The sequence below is a fragment of the Marmota flaviventris genome, chromosome 12, assembly GCF_047511675.1.
Source record: "Marmota flaviventris isolate mMarFla1 chromosome 12, mMarFla1.hap1, whole genome shotgun sequence".
NCBI classification, from domain to species: Eukaryota; Metazoa; Chordata; class Mammalia; order Rodentia; family Sciuridae; genus Marmota; species Marmota flaviventris.
In genome coordinates, this window is record NC_092509.1 from 30,030,892 (window position 1) to 30,055,882 (window position 24,991).

General features: G+C 39.5%; 2 protein-coding genes across 4 annotated transcripts in view; one reads left to right on the forward strand and one right to left on the reverse strand.

Annotated features, from left to right (window-relative positions):
• Nucleotides 1-24,991, reverse strand: part of Thnsl1 (threonine synthase like 1) — a 115,808-nt gene that overhangs the window by 57,647 nt on the left and 33,170 nt on the right. The window contains exon 1 of one of the 3 annotated variants that reach the window (XM_071599824.1): nucleotides 6,857-7,110. The exons of 1 other annotated variant lie outside the window; for it this stretch is intronic. The gene's annotated coding sequence lies outside the window, so the exon portion shown is untranslated. Of the gene's footprint in view, nucleotides 1-6,856; nucleotides 7,111-24,991 lie in introns of those variants that run through there. One more of the 3 variants, XM_071599825.1, reaches the window with a different exon arrangement.
• The window catches only part of Prtfdc1 (phosphoribosyl transferase domain containing 1), an 87,540-nt gene continuing 69,029 nt past the window's right edge, over nucleotides 6,481-24,991 (forward strand). Inside the window, exons 1-3 of the mRNA XM_027953117.2 lie at nucleotides 6,481-6,582; nucleotides 16,017-16,123; nucleotides 19,876-20,059. Coding sequence (XP_027808918.2) covers nucleotides 6,535-6,582; nucleotides 16,017-16,123; nucleotides 19,876-20,059 — 339 coding nt within the window. The 5' untranslated portion in view covers nucleotides 6,481-6,534. The remainder of the gene's footprint in view (nucleotides 6,583-16,016; nucleotides 16,124-19,875; nucleotides 20,060-24,991) is intronic.

Sequence of the window (24,991 nt, forward strand, 5' to 3'; positions counted from 1 at the left end):
CTTTTCATTAGTCTAGGTATTACTTTATGGACTACAACGTTAAAACCACATTGTTTGAAAGTAGTCTACAGTGAAGAATTAATCACAAATTCAAACTGACTTTTCTTATTAGTTCCAATTACTAAGTTTCTAACAGATGTTAGCTAATATTCTTTTCCTTCAAACCTCAAAGTATTTTAGCAATAAAATTTTACTCACTTTTAGTTAAAAAATCCCATAAGATTTACTGTAGTTTTTCATTGAAGAAAGACATTAATATTGTAAGCTAAATTTAGCAATACATATCAAGAGCCTTGAAATATTTATACCCTCTCACTTAGAAATTCCATTTCTAGAGAATTTATCCTCCAGAAATAGAATGCATATAAATGTTTTATTACAAACACACATATTTATATGTATTTATAAAATCAAAACTTGTGAGTAATATAAATATATTGGGAATGGTTAAATAAATGATGGCATTGCTATTTCAAAACGTTCATTATACCATGGAAAAACTCTGTGTTAAAATATGTTTATTTTACTTGAAGTGCAAAGCAGAAAAGAAGGATACGAACTCAAGAGCAAGCATTTGGTTACAACTACATAAGAGAAATTTTTCAGACTCACAAAAATTAGAAGAAGATACCAACATCTTTATATTTCAGTTCTATTTTTTTTTTTCCTATATTTTCAAGCTTGAACCAATTTTTATATACTGATTTAAAACAGAATAAAAAATGCCTTCTAATTTTCTTTTCCTAAAGTTATAAACAGAATGGCTAAAACTGAGCAAATGGGACCCTCTGCGAGCCAGGTTCAACTTGCCGTGAATTGTACAGGTACTGCTGAGGGAGTAAGTGTAGTTAAGAGATCCCTGGTTAGAAAACACAAAGAACTCCATTTTCCACATGTAAACCACAGGATTATTAATGTGGGTGCTGCAATAGACTCTCCTTGTTCTGGACGTGTACACCACGAGTCTAGCAGGCCCACACCCTGTGTGAGCTGTGATAGCAGCCCAGCTTTGCTTCCTGGTTCACCAGGTTATTCTACACGCTGGCCATGTATAAAAACAATTGCCTTTGCTAGCCCCTGCATTTTCGCTGAGAGAAGCAAAAAGGGAATTGCCACAAGAAGATGGATTTCATCTCTCTTGCTACTCAGAAGACTGATTTTGTTCACACCTAAAGGGACAGAAGAAGGTAGTGGTGGGTGGGGAAGAATGCAGGTGGAAATAGGTTCCTTGTTTTTTAGGACAAATACAAAGATTCACATCAACTTGAAGGATGTCCCAAACTACAAATAAAGCCAAAAAAGTCTTTCAGAGTTTGAAAAAGGCCTAAACCATGTCCTTTTTAGCTCCTGTTGTCGTCATCATTATCATCATTTTTTATAGTGATGAGGACTGAACACAGGGCCATACATAGGCTAGACAAGCACACTGCCACTGAGCTTCATTCCCAGCCCTTTTTAATTTTTTTTTTTTTAATTTTGAGACAAGGTCTTGCTATGTTGCCCAAGCTGGCCTTGAATTTGCAATCTTCTTGCCTCAGCCTCCTGTGTATTGGGATTATAGGCATGTGCCAAAATATCCAGCCCATTTCACCTTTTTAAAAAGAAATAATACAAATGCATAGGTTGAAAAAATTCTTAGATTTTAGTGTATCTATAAGACCCTATAAGTCTCTTATTTTCAGATAACAATAAAGCCATAAATTTAAGTATTTCATAATAATGCAATGTTTTAAAAAAATATTTTTTAGTGTAGGTGGACACAATAATACCTTTATCTTTTATTTTTATGTGGCACTGAGGATCGAATCCAGAGCCTCATGCGTGCTAGGCAAGTGTTCTACCACTGAGCCACAACCCCAGCCCAATAATGCAATTTTTAAAAACTTTTTCCCACCCTCTAAAAGGGTTTCCATTGTCAAAAGAAGTTTCAGATACAATCCATTTTGCAAAAGTCTTGTTGAACATTGGCAGTGTATATTGGCATATCAAAGGCTTCTGGAGATCCAACAACATAGAGGTTTGTTTTAACTTTGCTTATCTTATGGCTCCTCAGACCTAATAAATCACAGCATTGTCTTCCCCAAACATTAAAAAAATGGGGATCAAAACACACTTTGGGAAGTGTTATCAATGTTCAATCTCTGCTTCAGTTTCTTCCACCCTCAAGCCATGTCTCCCCAAAGGGCTTCCCAAGCTTCTCCACCTTTACTCTAAAATGCAACCCAGAACCTGGCAATGACTATAACCTGCGGGTACCATACATCAACTCTGATTTGAAGACACGTGCCTATAGCTAAGAGAATAAACTTCTCCTTTCAAGTTGGTCCTTGGTCTCCCCATCATGTCAGCCTAAGTTATTGTCAATTAAGGAGGCCCTTTGTTTTCTGTGCGGTTTTTGGTTTTCGTTTTTCAAAGTGGACATCTTTCCAAACTCAGCAGTGGCTGAAGCACCACCTAATTTTGCACAAGCTATCACAGCACCATTAGGTACTAATCTGTTCATTTGTAGCCACAGAGTGCTGTGCTAGGGTCATGTATATAACTTCTGCCTCCAGCCCTGTGGATTTATTTAGTGCTTAGTCCCTCGTTCCTGCAGCTGTGTCCTTTCAGTGACTGCTTTATAGTGGCCAAGAGAGTTGAGGTTGGCTGCCAGGACTGTGAGATCTGGAGGAACACATGGACACATTATTCTTTTTCTCTGAAGCTATCCAATTCCTGATCTGGTCAGATGGGAAGATAGTGGGAGGATATTTCTGAAGCAGCCCAATACTTACTGCTGATGATATTGCTCATGTCTGACATTATTGCAAGAGAGCAGGCTTCAATCTACCCTGTGTATTCTCAATCGGAAGGCTAATTATTAACGAAAGTATAATAATTTTTATAATTATTTATAAATAATTTTATAGTAATTTTCCTGGCTTTATTTGTATGAACTACTAGGGAGCCAATTTTTTTTTTTTTAAACACTCTAGGACTGTACACATTGGATCCAGTCTGCTTCAAACAAGAGGCTAGGAAAGAAGGGTTACTATGTTAATCGAATACTAATGAGCCTTTTGCTTAAGTTGGCTTTTGTTATAATTATTTGTAATTACCTTTCTTTTTGCTGTATTTATATAGATTGGGAAAATTACCTTGAAGTTAGCAAGATGCTTACTTAGCCTGTGTTTACAGGAAAATATCCTGCCACTTTTTCTTTTGTGCTTCTAACATTTTCAGAGTGTTTTGTTCAGCACTATGGAAAAGCAAAAATATCATCATCATTATTACTGGCCTTTGTCCACAGTGGATTTCGTCCAGATTCTAACCAGTAACTCTGTGACTAACGATCTGAGTCATTAAGTTTCAGATGTTTATGTATTTCAACACAATTCCCAGCCTAAAAATTTATTTATTTATTTTTGTTTTAGGGCTTAGAATTAAATGCCCTTAGTGACACTGAATTTCCAATCTAGTATCACTAAGCAACTAGCTACGAATACCTAGGTGAATAGATTGAATTGTTCCTTCAAGAACAGATTCATATTGGCAGAAACCAAAGAACTACCAAAATGTCAAAAGATTTGTATGTACTTACAGGACAAAAGTCTCCAATCTGGTGGAGAATTCAGTTAATTATTAATATTTGTGTTTTCACCATGATAGTGGCACAAGATAATTTCAAAATTTAAAATGCAAAGAACCTATAACTAAAAGGAAGTAAAGGGAATGCCAGAAAAATGCAAACATACTTAGAAGTTACTAACTTTGCAAAGATGCATGTCTTTATTCTTGCAGATCCTTCAAAGAATTATTAGAAAATATACAGTCTGAGCTAAAACATCATTTTTAATGGAAAATTCCATTATTTTAATAATTTTCTCATTTTTCTATATTCATCCTCATACCAGTACCAGATTGTCACCTTGATTAGTAACTTAACATCAATTTCAAAAGTTAATTCCCTAATTTTTTAAAAAATATTTTTGTTGTTAAAGGACCTTTATTTTATTTACTTATTTATATGTGGTGCTGAGAATCGAACTCAGTGGCTCACACATTTGAGAAAAGCGCTCTACTGCTGAGCTATAACTCCAGCCCCAATTCCCTAATATTTTCACATGAAATAATTTTATATTTGGGCATGAATTTTTGACAGCATCTCCAATTAATAATATTTACAGCTTGATAGCATTTTTCAAATTCTCTCATATTTTATCTCACATTAATTTCATTATTATATATAGTAGAAAAGAAATGTATTGCTCCCTTTCAAGATGAGAAAATTGAAGTATACTACATTGATATAACTGACTCAGTCTCATTGGCTGAAGTCATACGAATTATTACTAGAAACACTGGAATCCTAGTCTAAAGCTATACCACTAGATATATAACAGAAATTTGAGATTTAAAAAGAATTTTTTTGACTCTAAATCCTCATAATGAAGGATTAAGAATAAATCCTGAACAAATGAGTTGTTATTCTTCAATACTGGTCTTTGCAAATACCATTTGATATCAAATATTATATTACATTAATGCTGTCCAATGTACAGAAGTATAATCAGACCATAGCAAATATTATAACATACAAAGATGATAAATAAAATGATTTAATTTTAAAAAACTACTTATTTACAATTCTGTGGTCTTTATGAAATGTCCTATAAAGCTCTATATGGGTGTTCTCAAATGTACATTCATAAAATTCCTGTTGTGTTTCAAAAAGTTACTTTTTGTTTGTTTGTTTTCATTATGAACCTACCGGGTTTTATGTTTAAATTAATGGTCTTTGCAAGGAAAAAAAGATTTATCAACCATTTCCCTTACATCTTCCACAATGTCCGGGCTGGACCACAGTGGTTGCTTTTTAATTTCTATGTTGCAACTACTCCTTTAATTTTTTTATCCTTTTCTTTTCTCAATCCTTCTTTCTTCCTTCTCTTCCTTCCTTGAGCCTTGGATGGCTAAGTTTGATACTGAAGCACTAAGGTTTGTGAACCACCCACAGCATGTCCTTTGGGTGTCTCTGACCAGTTCTGAACTCTGGTTCCCCCACAGATCTTCTCCACCATAACCAGTGGGAAGCAGTGTGACCAGCAAAGCTGCATTAACCAGTCCAGTGAACTCAAAAGTTTGATCATCATGATAGCTTTGTTCAGTTCCTGAAAATTCCAGCGAAATTGGTTATGAATATGATTTCTAGGCCTGGTCTTTGATTTTGGGGAAAAGAGGCAGACTACAGAAATGGTTCAATATAAGGGCCTCCGGACAATGACTGAGAGAAAAATGTTCATTTGTGCACTAGGAAACATCTCTCATTTATGCAGGGAGTCACCGCATGTCTGGTGCTTAATCTTGGAGAACCCTTTCACTGCACATAACATTTAGAAGACACATCAAAGGCCAGCGGTGCTGAGCATGGTGGGACTGCCACATCTGAGTGACTATTTTGCCAACCCAGAGTGACATGAACTGATAACTACTTTCCCTTCAAACCGGGCAAAATCAGCATTCCTTGTGCCAGAACCCCAAGATTATCAAAAGTGTTTTGGAGAGGCTGAGTCAAGGGATCTGTCTTCAATTCAGGGCTTCAATTGGAAGCCGGGCTGTGTGGAACCTTTGAGGAGATGTCAGAGACCAGAGGCCTGAATACAGGGAAAGGAGGGCCCTGGAGGAAAAAAAGAACCAGGACATCGGGTTGGGAGGGAACTGATATTAGGGTTTGGATTTAACAACAGATTCATAAAACAAAGATTTCTAACCAGGGAGAGCCGTCGTTTTCAACTGCAACCTGAAACAACTAAAGTCTGACCGTCTGGTGTTTTGAGTGGTAAAGCAGATACAGTCATTTTATAACAACCTCTTTTGCCCCCTGCCGGGAACGCAGTTTTAAGGAAAGGCCCAACGTCCATCGCCAAGGGTATGGTCCTAGGTAAAAGCAATCGCGTGGCTCTTTGTAACTCCCGGCCCGGAGGTTGGAGGATTTGAAACCGTCCAGGATATTTTTTTGTCAACCAAAAAACTCGAGAACCCGTAGAATCGCGGCTCTTTCACGCATTTACTGGGGACAAACGGGCGCATAAAAATGTAGGGAGGAGTCAGGGAGACTGCTAGCCCGGGGGCTGGGGCGACGGATTTAGGAAGGCAGGGGGACAGGGCAGCGCTTTCTCTTTCCGCACCGAGCGAGCCGCCGGCTGCCTCCTCGTCGCGAGTCCCTGCGGGGCGCGAGAAGGCGACGGGGCTCACGAGCTCGCAGACGGACACGCGGCAGGCGGCGGCCGCCAGGGACGCGCCCGGGGCCTGCGCTCAGGTGGAGCGGGCGCTGCTCCGCAGCTGCTCCCCGCGCTGCGCCCCGGGGACCCACGGGGGTAGGGGGTGCGGCGGCCGAGGCGCTGGCGCCGCGCCAGGCTTGCTTTCCCGCCGGCTGGCCGAGGGCGGGGCGGCCCCGGTCCCATCCCCATCCCCACGTCCCATCCCCCAGCCCAGCCCGGGCCTCCCGGATCCTTCCCGCGCCGGTCTTTCCTTCCCGCTTTCCCCGGGAGAAACATGGCCGGGAGCTCGGAGGAGGCGCCAGACTGCGGGCGAGGCGTCGTGGTAAATGCAAACTCCCGATTTCGGGACCGAGTCGTGAGCTCCCGGCTCGCTCCCCTCCCCTCCCTTCTTGGCACCCTCCTTTTAGACGAAATGCCTGAAATGCCTTCGGGGGAGTGCGGGCCACTGCTTTGTTCTTCCCTCGCGGCGGGGATCCTTTCCACCTCCAAACCCAATCCTCCCTTCCCCGCCCCCCAAACTCACGAAACACCTAATACCGACGTGCCTTTACCCTGGTTCTCAATGTCCCCCCTCCTTCCCTGACCAAAACCGCTACCTTGGCGATAAACCTGCGTCTTGCGGGTCCCCACTCCTATAAGCCTCCAGAAGTCACTTATGCGAGCGGGCGGGTCTGGGAAGACCCTCACTTGCCATTCTGGCGACTGTCCTTTTTGTGTTGCACCCTGACTCCTCTAGTGTGGGCTTCAAGTTTTGTTTTCCAAAAAAGATACTGAGGATTCCTGAGAGCAGCTAGGAAATAAAGTAGCTCCCTTTATTAAAGTAGCTCTCCAGGACGGAGTAGGAGCTTTGAAGTCTTTAAACCTGGGGGAGGGACTCTGCACAAGTTCTCGCGCAAACTAGAGGCTCTGGAGTGACCCTTGCCTCGTCTGGAAAGGGGGAAATAGCAAGCCAGGCCTGCCCAGAGAATTGGAGATCATGTGTGTGAAATATCTGGTAGTTTGTCCTGATGGAGAGGTCGGGGAGGGACAGACCTCAGCCTCTTAACCTGGGACTCCTTGAGGTGTGATCCAGATCCCATCTCTCAGGATCCTGGGATCAAATCATGGATGGTGGTGGTTTTGACACTGTCAGGTTTAGTGTGAAAAGGTGGTGAGGGAGATGAGTGGGGCTCACTTACCATTAAGATTCTCTTTCAAGTTCATCTTGTAATCCACAGACCATCTGTGAAAATGAATCCACTGAATTAGGATGAGAGGGTGGAGAAAGAAACACCTTCACTCAAATAGAACTGTTCAGGTTGAAATGTGGTTTTTAAAATTTTTGTTTTGTTTTGTTTTTGTGCTGGGAATCAAACCCAGGGCCCTTCTCCACTGAGCAACATCCCAGCCCTTTTTATTTTTTATTTTTATTTTGAGACAGGGTCCTGTTAAACTGCTGAGATTCTCACTTAATGCCGAGGCTGGCCTGGATTGCCATCCTCCTGCCTCAGCCTCCTCTGTGATTATAAGCCTGAGCCACTGAGCCCGGCATGTTGCTCAGTTCATAACTTAACCGCAGGACCTTTCCTTCTTAGAGGTGGAGGTCACTTATTCATGCCACACATGTTGACTGGCCTGCTGGGTTCCAAGGGGTGTTTTGTTTTAGGCTCTGGCTATTGCAGCAAGGGGGCGAGACAAAAACCCCCGTCTTCCTGGGACTTGCATTTTAGAGGAAGGACACAGGCAAGCAGTGTGAAAGTGCATAAGTAGAGGAGATAATTTCAGATAGTGATGTGCGCAATTGAAAGAGGGTAACAGGTCAGAGAGAAATTGGAGGAGGGATGGGGATCAATACTTATGCTCTTTTTGTGACATTTGAGCTGAGATCTGACGGGTGGGTAGACAGGAGGTAGCCATGCGAGGATTTCAAGACACAGGGCCACATACCAAATGCAAAGGAATCATGGCATTGATTTATTTTTTCAAAAATCACTCCAGTTGCCATGGAGAGGACGGACAGGACTAGGAGTGAGGTGACTGGGAGAGGGATAAAAATAAGAAAAGGGAAATCATTAAGTTCCAATCAGTCAAATCTATAGGACTCACAGGTTGGGATGCTTTATAGAATCTTTGAAATTCACAATTGAATTCCTGAGAATAATAGGATAAATTTGGAAATCAACAACAAAATAGTAATATTTAATGTTTAAGAGTGAATGATGACATCCTGTGAAAATCAAAAAAGTATAAACTATTAAGGACAGATGCCTGGAAAGCCCCAAATATAAAAGGGGTGGGGGAACAAAGGGACCAAGAAGGAACAGCAGCATGGGAGAGAGTAGAAAGCTAGTAGGGCAGCAGGTAGGTGCCCAAAGAAAAATTTTATGGTAGGGGGTTGGTGGGGGGTCATGAGGTCATCAATAGTGTCAGATGCTGCAGGAAGAGCAAGTAAGATAAAGGTGGGAAAGAGGCCTTTGGTTTTAACAATTACAGACCAGTTCGTGGTGAGAATCCTTTAAACAACCATCCCATGGTAGAATGTTACAATGTAGTACTACCATATAATACTAGACACTCTTAAAAAAGAACAAAGTAAATCTAAAAACACTATGATCATATAGGTAGATTACTAAAGCCTGAAAAACAAATGAGGTAACAGTGTAAATAGTCCAATTTATTGTTATCAATAGAGGCCCTCTTGGAAGCAAGATGCAGAGAAGTAGTGAGGGGTACAGGGAAAGGAAACACAGTTTGTACCAGCTCCTGTGGGGCTTGGATCTGATGAGTAATTGCTAAACTGCATGAGGGCCCATCAGAGCTGGAAATAATCAGTATAGGATGGAAGTGGCCCCTGCATATATGTCATCATCTGCAGCAGAACTTGGAATAATTAGATTAACCTCAAGTTGGGAATAAGCAGGCAAGTCAAGTTCAGAGAAAATTCAAGATGCTGATGGAAGGAAACTCCTAAGCTAGGGAGGGAAAGGAAAGCTGGAGAGAGTAAAATAGAGAACCCTTAAAGGTAGGGTGCAAAAAAATCAAAAGGAAGTTTTGGTACCAGTGGGGGAAAAGGGGGAGCATGTAACAATAGCAAGCATTTATTGAGCACTCACTATGTGCTTTTTAAAAATATTTTTTAGTTATACCTGGGCACAATATCTTTATTTTGTTTATTTATTTTTTGTGATGCTGAGGGTCGAACCCAGTGCCTCACATATATATGTGAGGCAAACCGTCTGTCACTGAGACATAACCCCAGCCCTCCCTATGCACTTTTACTGTTATTCATTGAATCTTTCACAAATCTGTGAGGTAGGTCGGTTATACTGTCCATTTTATGGAAGAAGAAATTGAGGTACTGAGAGAACATGGACATACCAAGGTCATATAACTAGTAAATGGCAGAAGCAGAATTTGAACCAGCTTCAAACACTATGCTGCATAGGAACCTGTGATTCCAGGGGGTGGGGGATTCTAGAGTTGGGGATGCTTCTCAGTTCTGTGGGGCTATGTGAACGTGTTGCTAATGTCGAATTAAGATGAAGTAACTTGATGAAAGGCAGGTGAGGAGCTACAAGCTGGGATAGTTGGAAGAATTATCAAGTTAAGTACTGGAGTAAATCATCGAAAGAGTTGTCCAGAAATGAGGTGGAGAGGAAAATTCTGAGTTGGCAGAAACGTGGAGATGAATAGAACCAGATGATTTAAGCATGACAGTGTAATGTGTGCAAGAGAAGAGCATATTCAGAGATTTAAGATGGTTCTTGCCTATAAGTGGCTCTTTGTTAAATTGGGCAGGTAGAACATTAGTAGATTATTGACAATAAATCATTAGTAGATTATTGACAACAAAATATTATATACTAATTATTAAATAAGAGATGTGTGTAGACCCTGAGCTGAGAAATTTTGCATAGAACTGGTCATTACTTGATCTGGAGCTAGTGAGGTCACTGAACTCCTGGTTGGTCTTTGTTACTTCTCAGGGAGAGAAAAGATCTTTTCTGCCCCATCTTGCTTTGAGGGGTCAGGTTCTTAGATATTTTTGTTTCGGTTTGGTTTGATTTTTTTACCAAAGCATTATCAAAAGAGCCAGAGTTAGTACCTACACAGGTGTGCGTGGTAGGAATACAAGTCTAAAATTTCTGTTTCTCCTACGGTTGACTCTTCTTCTCTCCTCTCCTCCATGGGGACAGAGTGGCAAAACAAGGTGTAGGTACAGCTTTACTTGGTTGTGATAATTTACCTTCTAAATGCTGAACCCACTACAGAAGAGGAAGGCCTGTGGAATACAAGGTATTATATGATCTATCAAAACCCTCTTATTCCTCTCATGGCAGAACATAGCGTCCTTCATTTAGCACCGCTCCTACCCTTTGTTCCAGAAGTGTGGTTTTCAGGTGGCCTGTCCCTCATACTACACTACCCTTCCTGGCACTGGGCTGGGCCAACTGATGTTCCTGTCTGTGATTCTTTGAATCAGGGCTAAGGGATGAGACTCCTTTCTTCTTTGCTGGTGAGCCCGAAAACCAGTGTCAGTGGCCTGCAGGGGAGAGTGGGGTCAAGTGTGTGAGCTCAGAAATGAACAAAGGCAGAGAGAGACTAGCTGCTTAGAGATGTTTCCAAACTGTTTTCTCCCTGGGGAAAAATTAAACCTGCAAGAAATAATCTCAGGAGGAAAAAAAAAAAACCCACACTTTTAATGACTTGAAGAGAAGGGTTTCAGTGTACTTTCAAATGAGAACAAGAGAATCAGAATTAGTTCTGGGATTTGAATGCTGTATAAAATGACTCATTTAATGTGTTTGTCACTTCCCCAGCTTGGTGATATTTTGCCTCTTTGAACAGAGAAAGCATTGTGCTGAATAAACTTAGAGCATGTTATCTCTGGTACTGAAACTATTAAAGTTTTCTTCTTGTGATTTTTAAAAAAGCAAATGAATAACATAATTATTAAGGTGCAGAGCAACCCCCATTCCTCCATGATTCAATTTATTTGCAACACAATTAGCATGCACCTTAAATGTAACAAAACATAAACCGGTAATTCCTTCATCTCTCTTTGTCTTTAATCTCAACAATGAAAGCACCATTTCAGATTAATTGGGAATAATGGCCTACAGGGATTCTAGAATAGTTTTAGAGAAATCAATTTCTTCTACTTTAAGTTTACAGCTTTCACTAGGGTAATAAGACTTTGGCAAAGAGCTTTGAGTCACTTCATTATTTTTAATTATTTTTGGCACCTGACATATTGACTATTTTTTTAAATATTTATCAACTTTCAAAGTGCTTTATTCATGCATCTTAATTATACATAGGATTCATTGTGACATATTTCATACATGCACATAATTTGATCAATTTCATTTCCCCATTATTTCCCCTTTCCCCTCTGCCTCCCTTCCTCTACATCTCCTTCCTTTCCATACCCTTCCAGTATTCTACTAGTCTCCTACTATTCTCCTGAGATTCCTTTTTTTCTTTCTTTGTCTCTAGCTTCCACAGATGGAACAAAACATTCAACTCTTGATTTTTCTGATCACGCTTATTTTACTTAACATGACATTCTCTAGTCCCATCCATTTACCAGCAAATGACATAATGCGTTTCTTCTCTATGGTTGAGTAAAACTCCATTTTCTTTATCCATTCATCTGTTGATGGACAGACACCTAAGCTGGTTCCATAACTTGGCTGTTGTGAATTCCATTGCTATAAACACTAGTGTGCATGTATCGGTATAGTATGATGATTTTAGTTCCTTTGGATAAATGCCAAGGAGTGGGGTTGCTGAGTTATACAGTGGTTCCATTCCCAGTGTTCATAGGAATTTCCATACTGCTTTTCATAGTGGTTGTACTAATTTGCAGTCTCACCCGCAATGTATAAGTGTCCCCACCCTCCTTGCCAGCATTTATTATTGTTTGTATTCTTGATGATTTGAGGTACTACTATCAATGAACTAAACCATATAATTTGTAACTAAACAGTTGATGTTTCTGTACATCTAAATGGTTAACATTTATTGCATAAGTACTATAAACCAAATACTTATATGTCTTATAACCATTATCTCTCTCATTTAATCCTCACAGTAGTCATATGATACAAGCATTGACTTCATCTTATAGATGAATACATTGAAATTTAGAAATGTTAATATGCCCAAGGTCCCATGGCTAACAATTTTGACCCAGATATGTAGATTTTAAGTTTATGTTCTTGCACTTTATATTGTCTCTGAGTTATGGATTGCCATTATACTTTTTATGCATGGATTTTATCTTGTCATTTTTTAATCATCTTTTCCCTTTTCTTGGCATTCTTATCTTTTCTAGCATCATTTATTAAGCAGTTGTTATATGTTAATTAATGTACTAGGCACTCTAAGTACTGTATTCTGTCTCTCTTCTATTTTGCCACATCCCTGTCCACAGGTTTTATTGTGCTTTACTTAAAGGAGGGGGAAATTGGGTTTCAGAAAGAGTAAGTAATTTCCCTAACATCACAGTAGTAAGAGACTTGAAACGATAAACTCTTAAAATTTGAGTGCAAGTCTGCTAGGACAATGATGTATGTTTTAAACAGAGCGCTCCAGCTGCTACGTGGAGGGCCTGCAAGAGGAGCAGGAGTAGAGTTGCCTCTGAGATTCCGTTGGAGCAGAGGGCAGCAAAGGATTGCATGGTGAAAATAATGAACTCAGAAGACCCCCTGTTAATATTCTCACCAATGGCAGGGCTAAAGGAAGTGGAGTAGGCAGTGTGTGTGGTCAAGAAGGGCAGCCAGAAAGTGTTTATATGATCTCCAAGGGGGACGGTGCTCCTCAGGGTCCTTGGATGGTCTTTACTATGGCCTGACAGAGGCTCTTCTGGAGGCTGGAGGTCTCTCAAGTGCAGCTGTTAGGCCAGGCTCTGACTAGCTGCTGTGTTGTCAGAGGTTATAGCAGCCCAAGGAATCCTCAGGGTGAAAGCCAGTTTGTTGGCAGAAGAAGAGCAAATGTGATGCTTTTCAAGTATGCAGAGGACGCCCACACTTTGGCCATGGTTCTGCCAATAGATATGATAGATATGACTCTCCAGAGCCTTGAACAGTGGTGCTGTTCATTGCAAGGAGACAAACCGAGAGCTGGGGCTGAAGTTCAGATAGTCGGGTAGCACATGGGTAGAGATGATCATTCATTCACTCATTGAACATTTTGAGCACTTCCCACGGTCCAAGTCAGTGTTCTAGGCACTGGGGATTGAGCAAAGAATAAGATGAATTCTCTGCCAGAAGGAGCTCACATTCCAGTGAGAAGAGACAAGGCAGAACACACACACTCACACACACACACACACACACACACACACACATCACATCCATTGATAATAAATGCTATGAAGGAAAGTAAAACTGGATAAGAATAATACAGAGATGAGTGGGGAGGGAGGGGTGCCATTTTATATACAGGTCAGGGAAGCCTACTTTGTTGAGGTGGCACTGAATGAAGACTTGGAAGAAGTAAAGGGCAGCCACGTGGACAGTTAGTAGAAATGTATTATGGACAACAGAAATAGGAGATGCAAAGTTCGTGAGGCAGGAACATGCTTGGCAGATTGAAAGATCAGCAGGAGAACAATGGTTGAAGTAGGGTGAAGGAGGAAGAAAGCGCAGGGGATACATCAGAGAGAGAGAGACCTGTATGGACCACGGCAAGGACTTTGGATTTTACTCCAAGTGAAATGATAAACTCTTAAAATTTGAGCACAAGTCTGCTAGGATAATGATGCACATTTTAAATAGAGCACTCTAGCTGCCACGTGCAGGGCCTGCAAGTGGAGCAGGAAGACTAGATGACAGCTACTGCAGTCATCTGGGGAGAAATGACAGTGGCATGCACCAAGATGGGTGTGGAGAGATTGCAGTGGAGGTGCTCAGGACTGGTCCTGCTTAGATTTTGAAGGAATTGAAGGTAAACTGAGCTAATGGGTTGCGTGAGCGGGATGGAAGAAAAGAATCGGGGACAATTTCAAGGTTTTGGTCTGAGCAAGTAGAAGAATGAGCTGGTCTTTACTGAAACAGGGGAGGGATAAATAACCTGAGTTTGGTTTGCCTGGCAATTCAGAAACCAGAACCGAATGAGAGTGTGTGGGGGCTGGACCTCAAGTGCCCTTCCAAAACCTCAGCAAAGAAGAACTGGATTTGAGTCCCGCATGAGAAGAAGGGTAGAAATCAGGCAGTGTCCTAAAGAGGGAATGAATGGGCTCTAAACCAACAGCAGATTGGACGGAGTGAGTGCTAGGATGAAAGGGGCAAGAATGTTCTCCATGGATTTTTGTTGGAGCCTTTGTTAGAACAGAGGGCTGCAAGGGGCACCAGGAATTTGAGAAAGAAGATCAAAGGGTAGAAACCGTCAGCAAGGCGCCAGGAAGAAGTGGGAGCTGACCTGAACTTCTCAGGAAGGTGATGAGTTTGGAATATCGAGGTAGAGGGGGAAGAAAGGAAAAGGTGCAGGGTGCAGGACAGACTGAGCTGGGAAGAATCACAACTGGACACCTGTCTGAGAATGGAATGGGTGTAGGGAGTTGGGCTGGAAAGCTAGGATGGGTCTCCATTATGAAGGGCTTTGAAAGCCCATAGCTGGACAGAGGAATCTGGTGAAAGTATACAGGAGAAAGAACAAGAAGCTAGATACAGCATATTTGAGTATGTAATGGTTTGAGTATATAATGCATTCATTATTGCATCCTTTCTAAATGATCTGAAAGTTAAAGTAACTCCACTTGTACCTGCATTTTCTCCTCCATCTCTATCATTCTGACCATGAAACTTGCACAATGAGTCCTAAGCAAGGTAAAGACTTGCTAACAGTCTTTCTACAGATAGGCCAATTCCCATCACATTCCCAGTAGGGACTGACTTAAGTTCCTACCCTAGTACATCCTTTTAAATCTTTACTATATTGACTGGACCAGTCAAAATTTGGGTCCACTCTTAATGCCAGGAGAAATATACTATTTATAGGTGACCTTTCCCAGGCATATAAGGCATTGACAATGAATAGAAATGTAGTGACATATATAAGAATGTATCATAATAATACTGTGTCTATATGTTCACACACACACACACACACACACACACACATATATATGTATAGCAAGTTGGAGACTAAAACAGAAGGATCAGAGGTTTAAGGCCAGCCTCAACAACTTAGTAAGGCCCTGTCTCAAAATAAAAATTAAAAATGGTTAGGAATATAATTCAGTGGAAAAGTATATCTGGTTTCAGTCCCCAATACTAAAAAATGTTATATTTTTATAAGTTGTGTGTGTGTGTATGTGTATATGTATATATACACATACACACACACACATATATATATATTTCTTTCTTTCTTTCTTTTTTACAGTGCTGGGGATCAAACCCAGGGCCTCACACATGCTAGGCAAGCACTATATCACTGAGCAACACCCATAGTACTTACACATACCTACTTTTCTGAATAATGCTATCAGTTTAACTATAAGACATCAAATTTATGTTTTTATTGTATGATACGAATATTTGGGAATGAAACACTCTTTTCATTTTAGCAGTAAACAAACAAACCTTCCCCACTCACTTTTTCAGAATTTGAAAGAATATAATTTTATGCAACATTGAGATCTGTAGATCCATCTTTTGTGTTCAGTATGATTTTGATGTTAAATGAAAAATTTATTGTTCTTGCTGTTTATTTATGTTTTTAAAAATCTAATGAAAAATACCATAACCAAAATAATTTAATTTACAGATTACAGACAGCTGGCCAGGGTACGACTTAGATTTATTCACGTACCCACAGCACTATTACGGAGATTTGGAATATGTGCTCATACCCCATGGCATCATTGTGGACAGGTGAGTGGTATTTTTTGTATTAACCTTGGTCTTGTGCTGGGCTGGCTCATTGTTTTGTGATTCCTATAATGTACTCGGGTTCCCTAGTCCAAGCCCCTTTTTAGAGTAGTAGAGACAATTTTATAGGACAGCAAATTTGGAATGCAATGAATTGGTGCTTTAACTGAATGCTATCCTTGGACATTTGTCCAGAGGGGATGCTAGGAAGACTACACATACAGAAGCTGTTGTAAGTACCAGCCTTACATGGACAATGTCCTGTACAAAGAGATGGAAATAGGTGCTGGGAAAGCACTGATTTCACCCCCAAACCTTTGCCTCGTGCCTTTCACAGACCCTTGAGTTAACCAGAAACAGTGAAGAGGTGGCATTGCCTTCGCAGGACACGCCCTTAAAGCCCTTACTTTCAATTCTCTTGGAACAAGTAAAGTATCACAGGTCAGCCAGTCTTTGTACTATTGTGTTTTCTGGCCAGTGGTAATGTTTAGGTAATGACAGTATTTGCAGTTTAAAATTATCTGCAGAAAACTATTTCTAGTATACAATTTCTAGTTCTTTCCTACATTGACATCCTTTGGGTTTTGGGAGCTTGTTGACTTTTCCAAAAACATTTCTCCTAAAGCCCGTGGGGTCATGCCCACTTACTCTTGGTTTTAAGGGTCCACATCCAATTCAGCCCAACACAAGCATCAGGATCTATAGGTCATATCCTTTAACAAAACTGTCTTGATATCAAGATTGTTCTTGTACCTCTAAGTTTTTGGACAAAGGTTGAAATACTTAAGCCTTCACATTTATATGGAAAGAGTGTCCTGGTGTTTATAAGGCACTTTCTGGAATCCTAGAGATTATCTAGAGGCCCAGATTTCAAATAGGGAAGGCAGTGGGGAGTAAGAGCAAGTTGAGACTTTGGGATCCCACAGGTACCCTTTCCTCAAGTCGTATAGTGTAGTTCCTCTGCCTCTAGTTCTTTAATCTGTTGTGAGTTAAAATTTAACTTTATGAACTAAGTACTCAGAACAAAACAAAGTTTGAAAAACACCAAATGGTCACCTTACCAGGATATTATATTTCCACCAATCCTGTCAGTAAGCAAACAGAAGCCTTATTCCTTTGTCCAAATTCTAAGATTTTGTGTTACATAAGATTTGTATTTTGCTTCTTCTCCCAACTTATAATATATTATTAAAATAAGTTCTAGTTTCGGGTTTCTCATGGCCTCAGATGACTTTTTCATGGACTATAAGCCTGATTCTCCTAGGGGAGAAAAGTTCCATGATCATATAAGCTTGGGAAATTTTGTATTTCCCAGATTGGTAAATCTCCCAGTTGGCACTTGAAAACAAACATTAGCTTATTAAAATACAGAAAATGGCAGGGGGGACCTGCTTGACTTAAGAAATTAAATCAACTTTATTTATGTAGAGGGAGACTTTATATTGTTCACCTCTTTGTAACTTCTGAGAAGAGATTTCCCTTAACAGCAGTTTGGGAGGCCCCTAGTTTAAACAAATTTTTGGTTTTCTTACTTGAATTTTATGAATTTTGTTAATTGTGTCCAGATCTAAAACATGATTTAATACAGGATAAAATGACCCTGGGCTTTCTCCTTGTATAGAATTATTCAGTGAACATGTTTTTATGTCTAGAAACCCTGAATCAATAGTCTGGGCTGGGGACCACGAATGTCCATTCTTACTTTTAAAATAAACATTAAGGTAATAATTATATACTACAAAATTCAGGTTGGTGAATGATTTGATGATTTTAGCAAACTTTTTTTTTTGAGGGGGGTGGGTACAGGGGATTGAACGCAGGAGCATTCGACCACTGAGCCACATCTCCAGCCCTATTTTGTATTCTATTTAGAGACAGGGTCTCACTGAGTTGCTTAGTGCCTCACTTTATTGCTGAGGCTGGCTTTAAACTTGCGATCCTTCTGCCTCAGCCTCCTGAGCTGCTGGAATTATAGGCGTGTGCCACGGTGTCTGACACTTGGTTTTATTTTTAAAAATATTTCTTATTCTTTCTTCTTCTTCTTCCCGGATGCCCCTCCCAGCCTTAATAAAGCATCCCAAAGCTTACCAGGTTTACCCCTGTGTTTAAATAGCACAGTGTTCAGTCTACAGTGGTTAGAAGACTTAGAGACACGAAGGCTCCTCTCTGTTGTTGGATGTATCTGTGGCTGGCCAATATGTTCAAGTTTCCAACCAACCTTTTTCAAGTCTTCCCTGGTTTTTACTCCCACTCTTCACACCCACCCCTAGCTGTCTTCCATCTCCTCCTCACATATATGTAAGCCTCCATCATTCAGGGATGTATATGTGTAGCCTCTGGTCAACTTGACATATATAATTGTGTACCCCTTCCCTGTGACTCCAGTCATCTGATCCCAACTTCTTGGCCAGTTTGTTACATAATTGTGACTGCAACTTCAGGGTAATGGAGCCATGCTCTTGAAGTGGCCAGGTAAGTTTACAGGGTTCCCAGTCAGGTGAATTCCCTGTGGCAGAATCCTATGCTGGTTGAACAACATGGGTAAACAGCTGGGGGGTGGGAGTTGTGGCGTGATGGACATCCCCAGGTAAGAGTGCCACTGACTTCTCTCCAGTATTCAGTGTTTTCATGATTAAGTGTCTACTTTGTTATATGCATTTGGTTGATTTCCAGAGTGCTAAAATGGCTGTTTTTGAATTTTGTCCAGCTTTGTTTGTTTGTAGACAAGATGTTGACCCTCTTATTCCACCATGCAGAAAAAAATGTCCCTTTTTAAGGAGCATGTCAGGTATTCTGATATGAATTCTTTGATGATCATATTTTGAGAAACATTGCCTGAAACTATGGTTACCATTCTCTCTATATATATACATACATACATACCATATAAAATATATTATGCTGTATATATAGTATATATTAAGTGTATGTTGAATACATGTATTACAATTTTTTATATACGTGTGTGTGTGTGTGTGTGTGTGTATCACCTAGTTATCTATTTTAATCTAATTCTATTTGTTTGGAGTGCCAATGGGAATATTTTTAAAAGTATGTATCTTAGATCCCGTCTTCATTTAGATTTTGATGTTATATGGCCCACGGGCAATAGACTTATAGACAACTTGAAACAAATACAAGAACAGTTCGAACCAGCAATAGGTAGCAGACCAAGGCTGTGGCTCTTGCACAACTCCAGGGGGCATCCTTAGCATTGTGCTCCCTGGAAACACTGCCTGTGGCATTGCATTCTGGAGCACCTTTCACACAGGCCATGTGCTACCTCTGTTGAATTACGAGACACATTATTCTTTTGATAGTTACAATAGGCTTGACTTTTCCTCCAGTCTCCTATAATATAAGGTGAGTGAGTCACTCTCCATTTCCTTTTCCTCTGCTATAAAGTTAACACGTCATCAGATACCATCATACATTGTTAACAACTAGGCACTGGGGTGATAAAATATTAGCATGCATGTCCTTTGACTTTGTACTTTACACCTTAATAATTTGTGTGACATGAAGAATCAAGAATGTGCCATTAAAGATGTAGCTATCAGAAGTATATTTCGAACACTCTGTGTCCATCTTTAACAAAGCCTTTCTGTCTGTAGGTTTCTGTTCCCCAAATTTTTCTCCACAGTCCTCTGAATAACCTAATATGAATAATACATCATGCATTTTTATTAAAGGAACAAAAATGCTCAGAAATGGTTGCACTTATTAATATGTCTTTTATCCCTTACTGCTTTTAGAATTGAGCGGCTGGCAAAGGATATAATGAAAGACATTGGATACTGCGACATTATGGTCCTGTGTGTACTTAAAGGTGGTTACAAATTCTGTGCTGATCTTGTAGAACACCTTAAGAACATCAGCCGAAATTCAGATCGGTTTGTCTCTATGAAGGTTGATTTCATCAGACTAAAAAGTTACAAGGTAAGTTATTATAGGTTCCATTTTTATCACATGATATTTAAAACTAATAATGTCAGCATAAAAGTACTAATAAACTCATGAAAATGTGTAATTTTAAAAAATTGAAGTGAAAATGAAGAGTACAATTTTTTTCTTTTTAATTTGCAAGAGTACCACACTCTACTATGAGGATTCAAATTATATTATTTGGGGGAAGAAAAATAAAACTTCCTGTTTTCACATATGCAGAGAGACTCTTGAGGAATGATTCATGCATTTTTTTATGGTGATGAAGATCAAGTGATTATTTCCTGGTGCCCAGCCTCAGAAATGTGTATGGTCAGTGTTAAGAAAGTCCAGTAACTGCTGATGTCCTTCTACCCTGGATGTGTTCTTGGCCCTGGAGACCTATGCGAGGGTGTCTAGCCCAGAGAGAGACATAGTACTTGGGTTTCTGCAGTCATGAAGTGGTGACCTTTATAGAAGGGAAGCCTGTAGGGACAGCACTTTATCAAGTGTGAGGAGACCAGGCCAAGGAACCTCCAGTGGAAGACTGCTCCACCAGTTTATGATGGACTTTCTGGGGCCACCACTAGACAGAACTTACATGAATTATTCTCCAAGACATGGTCCCCTTAGTCTTCCCTTTATGATGTTAACTTTTGTGATGCTTTTTGATTCAATGAATAGTAAATCATTCAAACTAACTTACTATTGATTGAAGGACTCTTGGGGTCAAAAATCATGAAAATATTCTCATTGACTAAACTAGCTCAACAACATTTTAATTTATTAATGACTCTTTGAGTTGGCTTTCTATTTGTATAACAAAATCACCATGAACTTAATGGTGTAAATCCACACAAGTTTATTGTCTTGCAGTTTCTCTGGGTCAGAGGTCTGGGTTCTCTGCTCAGTCTTACTGGGTAGGAGTCAGAGTGTTAGCTCAGGATTTGATCATCTGAGGGTTGTGGTCACTTTTCCAGGATAACTGTTGTTAGAATTTAGTGCCCATTTCCTTGCTGATGGGAGACTAAAGACCTCTCCGTGCTTCTAGAAGCTGCCTTCAGGTCTTTGCTTCATGGATTCCTCCAAAGGCAGTTCACAACACAGTTAAGGTAACTTTCGCTTCTTCAAGCTGGATGGGAAAATCTCCATTCAGGAAGAGCCCAGCCTTTTTTTTTTCTTTAAAGCTTGCCTGATTAGGTCATGTTCACCCAGCATAATCCATTTTTTTAACATTTTTTAATAACTTTATCTTATTTTGTCGCGACCCCTTGCCCGCAAGGAAGACGCAACACTCGGGAATCTTCTCTCAGCAGTTTATTCAGGTCCCTTGATATTTCTTATTCTTTCTTCTTCTTCTTCCCGGATGCCCCTCCCAGCCTTAATAAAGCATCCCAAGCCCCAATGCGAAGCTGCCGCGTGGAGCTTTCTCACAGGGTGGTGTCCAGGGTGATGAAAATCATGTGCCAACTCTCCCAGATAAGGAGTTGTTTGTCACATACCACAGCGGAGCCAGCGCCATCTCGTAATGGCGACCATAGTCTGCAGAAACGACAGAAGTGGCTCACCACATTATTTATTTATTTTTATGTGGTGCTGAGGATTGAACCCAGTGCCTCACCCGTACTAGGCATGCATTCTATCAATGATCTACAGCCCCAACCCCATAATCTACTTTCTGAGAAATTCAAAGTTAATTGACTATTCATCTAATCTTGGGAGTGATTTCCTGCCATATTTATAAGTTTGACTTACACTTAGGTAGCAAGGATTTTTCAGAATATGCACACCTGGGCTCAGCAGTCCTAAAGACCATCTTAACTTACCCCCCTCTTCAGATGATTCAATTGCCTCAGGTCTAAAGCAGCTGCAAATTCTCCTCATTTCTCAGGATATACACTTTACTTCCTGATGACCTCTCAGGTTGGGGTGAAGCTCATTTGTTGCAAATACCGTAACCCTAGCTTATTGGTTCTATCCTGCCTTGAAAAGTTTTTTTCTCTTTAGTTTCCCTACATCTTGGATTAAGTAGGTGTGCTCCCTTCTTATGAGATTTTTTTTTATCTCATTCATTTGCCTGATCCTCATTGCACATGTTCCTGATAAACAGCTCTTTTTAAATTTATTAATTTGTTTTACAGTAGAATGCATTTTGACATATTGTACACAAGTGGAGCACAACTTCTTATTCCTCTGGCTGTACATGGTACAGAGTCACTCCAGTAGTGTAATCATACATGTATATAGGGTAATAATGTCTGTCTCTTTCTACTGTCCTTCCCATCCCCACAGCCCCACCCCTCCCCTAAATCCCCTCTGCACAAACTAAAGTTCCTTCATTCTTCCCTACCCCCTACACCACTATGGATCAGCATCTGCTTAACAGAGAAAACATTGGCTTTTGTTTTTTGGGATTGGCGTATTTTACTTAGCATGATATTCTCTAGTTTCATCCACTTACCTGCAAATGCCATAATTTCATTCTTCTTTAAGGCTGGGTAATATTCCATTGTGTATATTACCACATTTTCTTTAACCATTCATCTGTTGAAGGGCATCTCAGTTGGTTCCATAGTTTAGCTATTGTGAATTGAGCTGCTATAAACATTGATGTGGCTGTGGCATAGTAGTATGTTGATTTTAAGTCCTATGGATATAAACTGAGGAGTGGAATAGCTAAGTCAAATGGTGGTTCCATTCCAAGTTTTCTGAGGAATCTCCATACTGCTTTCCATAGTGGTTGCACCGATTTGCAGTCCCACAGGCAATGTATGAGTGTACCTTTTTCCCCCGCATCCTAGCCAACATTTATTGTTGCCTGTATTCTTGATGGTTGCCATTCTGACAGGAGTAAGATGAAATCTTAGAGTAGTTTTGACTTGCATTTCTCTAATTGCTAGAGATGATGAACATTTTTTCGTATGTTTGTTTATCTATTGAACTTCTTCTTCTGTGAACTGTCTGGTCAGTTCCTTAGCCCATTGATTGATTGGGTTATTTGTTTTTGTTTTTGTTTTTGTTTTGGTGTTAAGTTTTTTGAGTTCTTTATATATCCTGGAGATTAGTGATGATAAACAGCTCTTTAAAACCCCTGTAAAATATTTTTTAAATGAAAAATCAAGTTTATTGAGATGTGATTTACATATAGTAACATTCATACCTTTTAGTTTACAGTTCTGTGAGTTTCAAGAATATGCAGTCATGTTAATCTTGGTGTGGAAATGTTCCTTACCACAAGAAATGCCCTGGCCTTTGTAGCCAGCCTCTCCCATAACTGAAGTGTTTTCTGTCCCTAGAGTTTTCTTTCTGTAATGTCATGTGCATCATACCTTGTAGTCTTAGTAATTCTGTTAATCTTAATATAATGCTTTTGAGATTCATCCATATTGCGTGTATCAGCAGTTCATTTGTTTTTATTGTTAAGCGGGTTTCCACTGCATGGATATAGTGGGGTTTTTTTTAATTCATTCATTTAGCAGAAGGATACATGGGGTGATTATGAACAAAGCTGCTATAAGTGTTCACTTGCAGGTTTTTTGTGTACACTTATGTCTTCTTTTTCCTTGAATAAATATCGAGTGGCAAAATAGGTAAGTCATATGAAATTTCCAAACATTTTTCCAAAGTGAGTGAATACTTTTGCATTCCCTCCAGCAATATGTAACGGCTCCACATTATGACAGCACTTAATATTTTTACTTTTTCTTTATTTTCTTTTATTTTACCTAGTTGAATAGGTGCTAGCATCTCATATGGTTTTAATTTACATGCCTTGAATGAATAATGATGAATACATTTTCATGAGGTTATTTGCTATTCATATAGCTTTTTATGAAATGTTTGTCCAAATATCTTGCCCATCTTGCCCATTTTAAAAAATGAGTTGTTTTTCATTATCGAGGTTTGAAAGTTCTTTATGTACTTTGTGAATCCTGTATTAGATATGTGTTTTGAATATATTTTCCACTCTGTGAGATTTTTTTTGTACCAATAAAACCATTTGATGTGGAGTTTTCTTTGTCAGAAGTTTTTTAAACTAGGAATTCAATTTTTTAAAATTGATATAGGAGTATTCAATTTATTTTTCTTCTCGAGTGAACTTTAATAGTTTGTGTCTTCCAAGGTATTTGTCCATTTTATCTAAGTTTTCACATTTAAGGGCATGGAGTTCCTTATAATATTTCTGTATTACCTTTTGATGTCTGTAGGGTCTGTAGTGATATCTTTCATTCCTGATATTATTAAATCATACCTTCTGTCTTTTGCTTTTTCTTCACTAATATGCCTAGAGGTTTGACAATTTTTATCAACTTATGGCTTTATTATCTTACCTTTTTTTCAGTTCATTCAATTTATGCTTTTTTTTTTAACCACTTTAGCTTTTATCCTATTATTTCCCTCCTTCTGTTTGCTTTGGGATTAATTTGCCTTTAGGCTCTTAGATGTCAACTTAGTTCAGAGATTTGAGACCTTTCTTATTTTCTAACATAAATATGTAATGCTGTAGATTTTCCTTAAGGCCATTTTTAGCTACCTCCCACTGATTTTTGACATATTATTTTTTTATTCCACTCAAATATTTTCTAACTCCTTTTGTGATTTCCTCTTTCACTCATTGGTTATTTCATGATGTTTAATTTTCAAACATGATTTTCCAGAATTACTCTGTTTTTTTAGCTTAATTCTGTCACATAAATTTGTACTATACTTTATTAGATTTCAATCCTTTTGAATTTGTTGAGGCTTATTCTATGGCCTTGAATATAGTTGATCCTGCTGAAACTAATAGCACCAAACTCCATGTCAAATAAAACTATACTGCTTTTTCTAATTTTTCATGCCTTTTCATTGTCTGCTTCTTTAAATAGCCTCTATTTATTTTACCTTCACCTACAGGCACACATTCTAATGCTTATGTACCCTATTAACTCAGGTGTATGTGATACT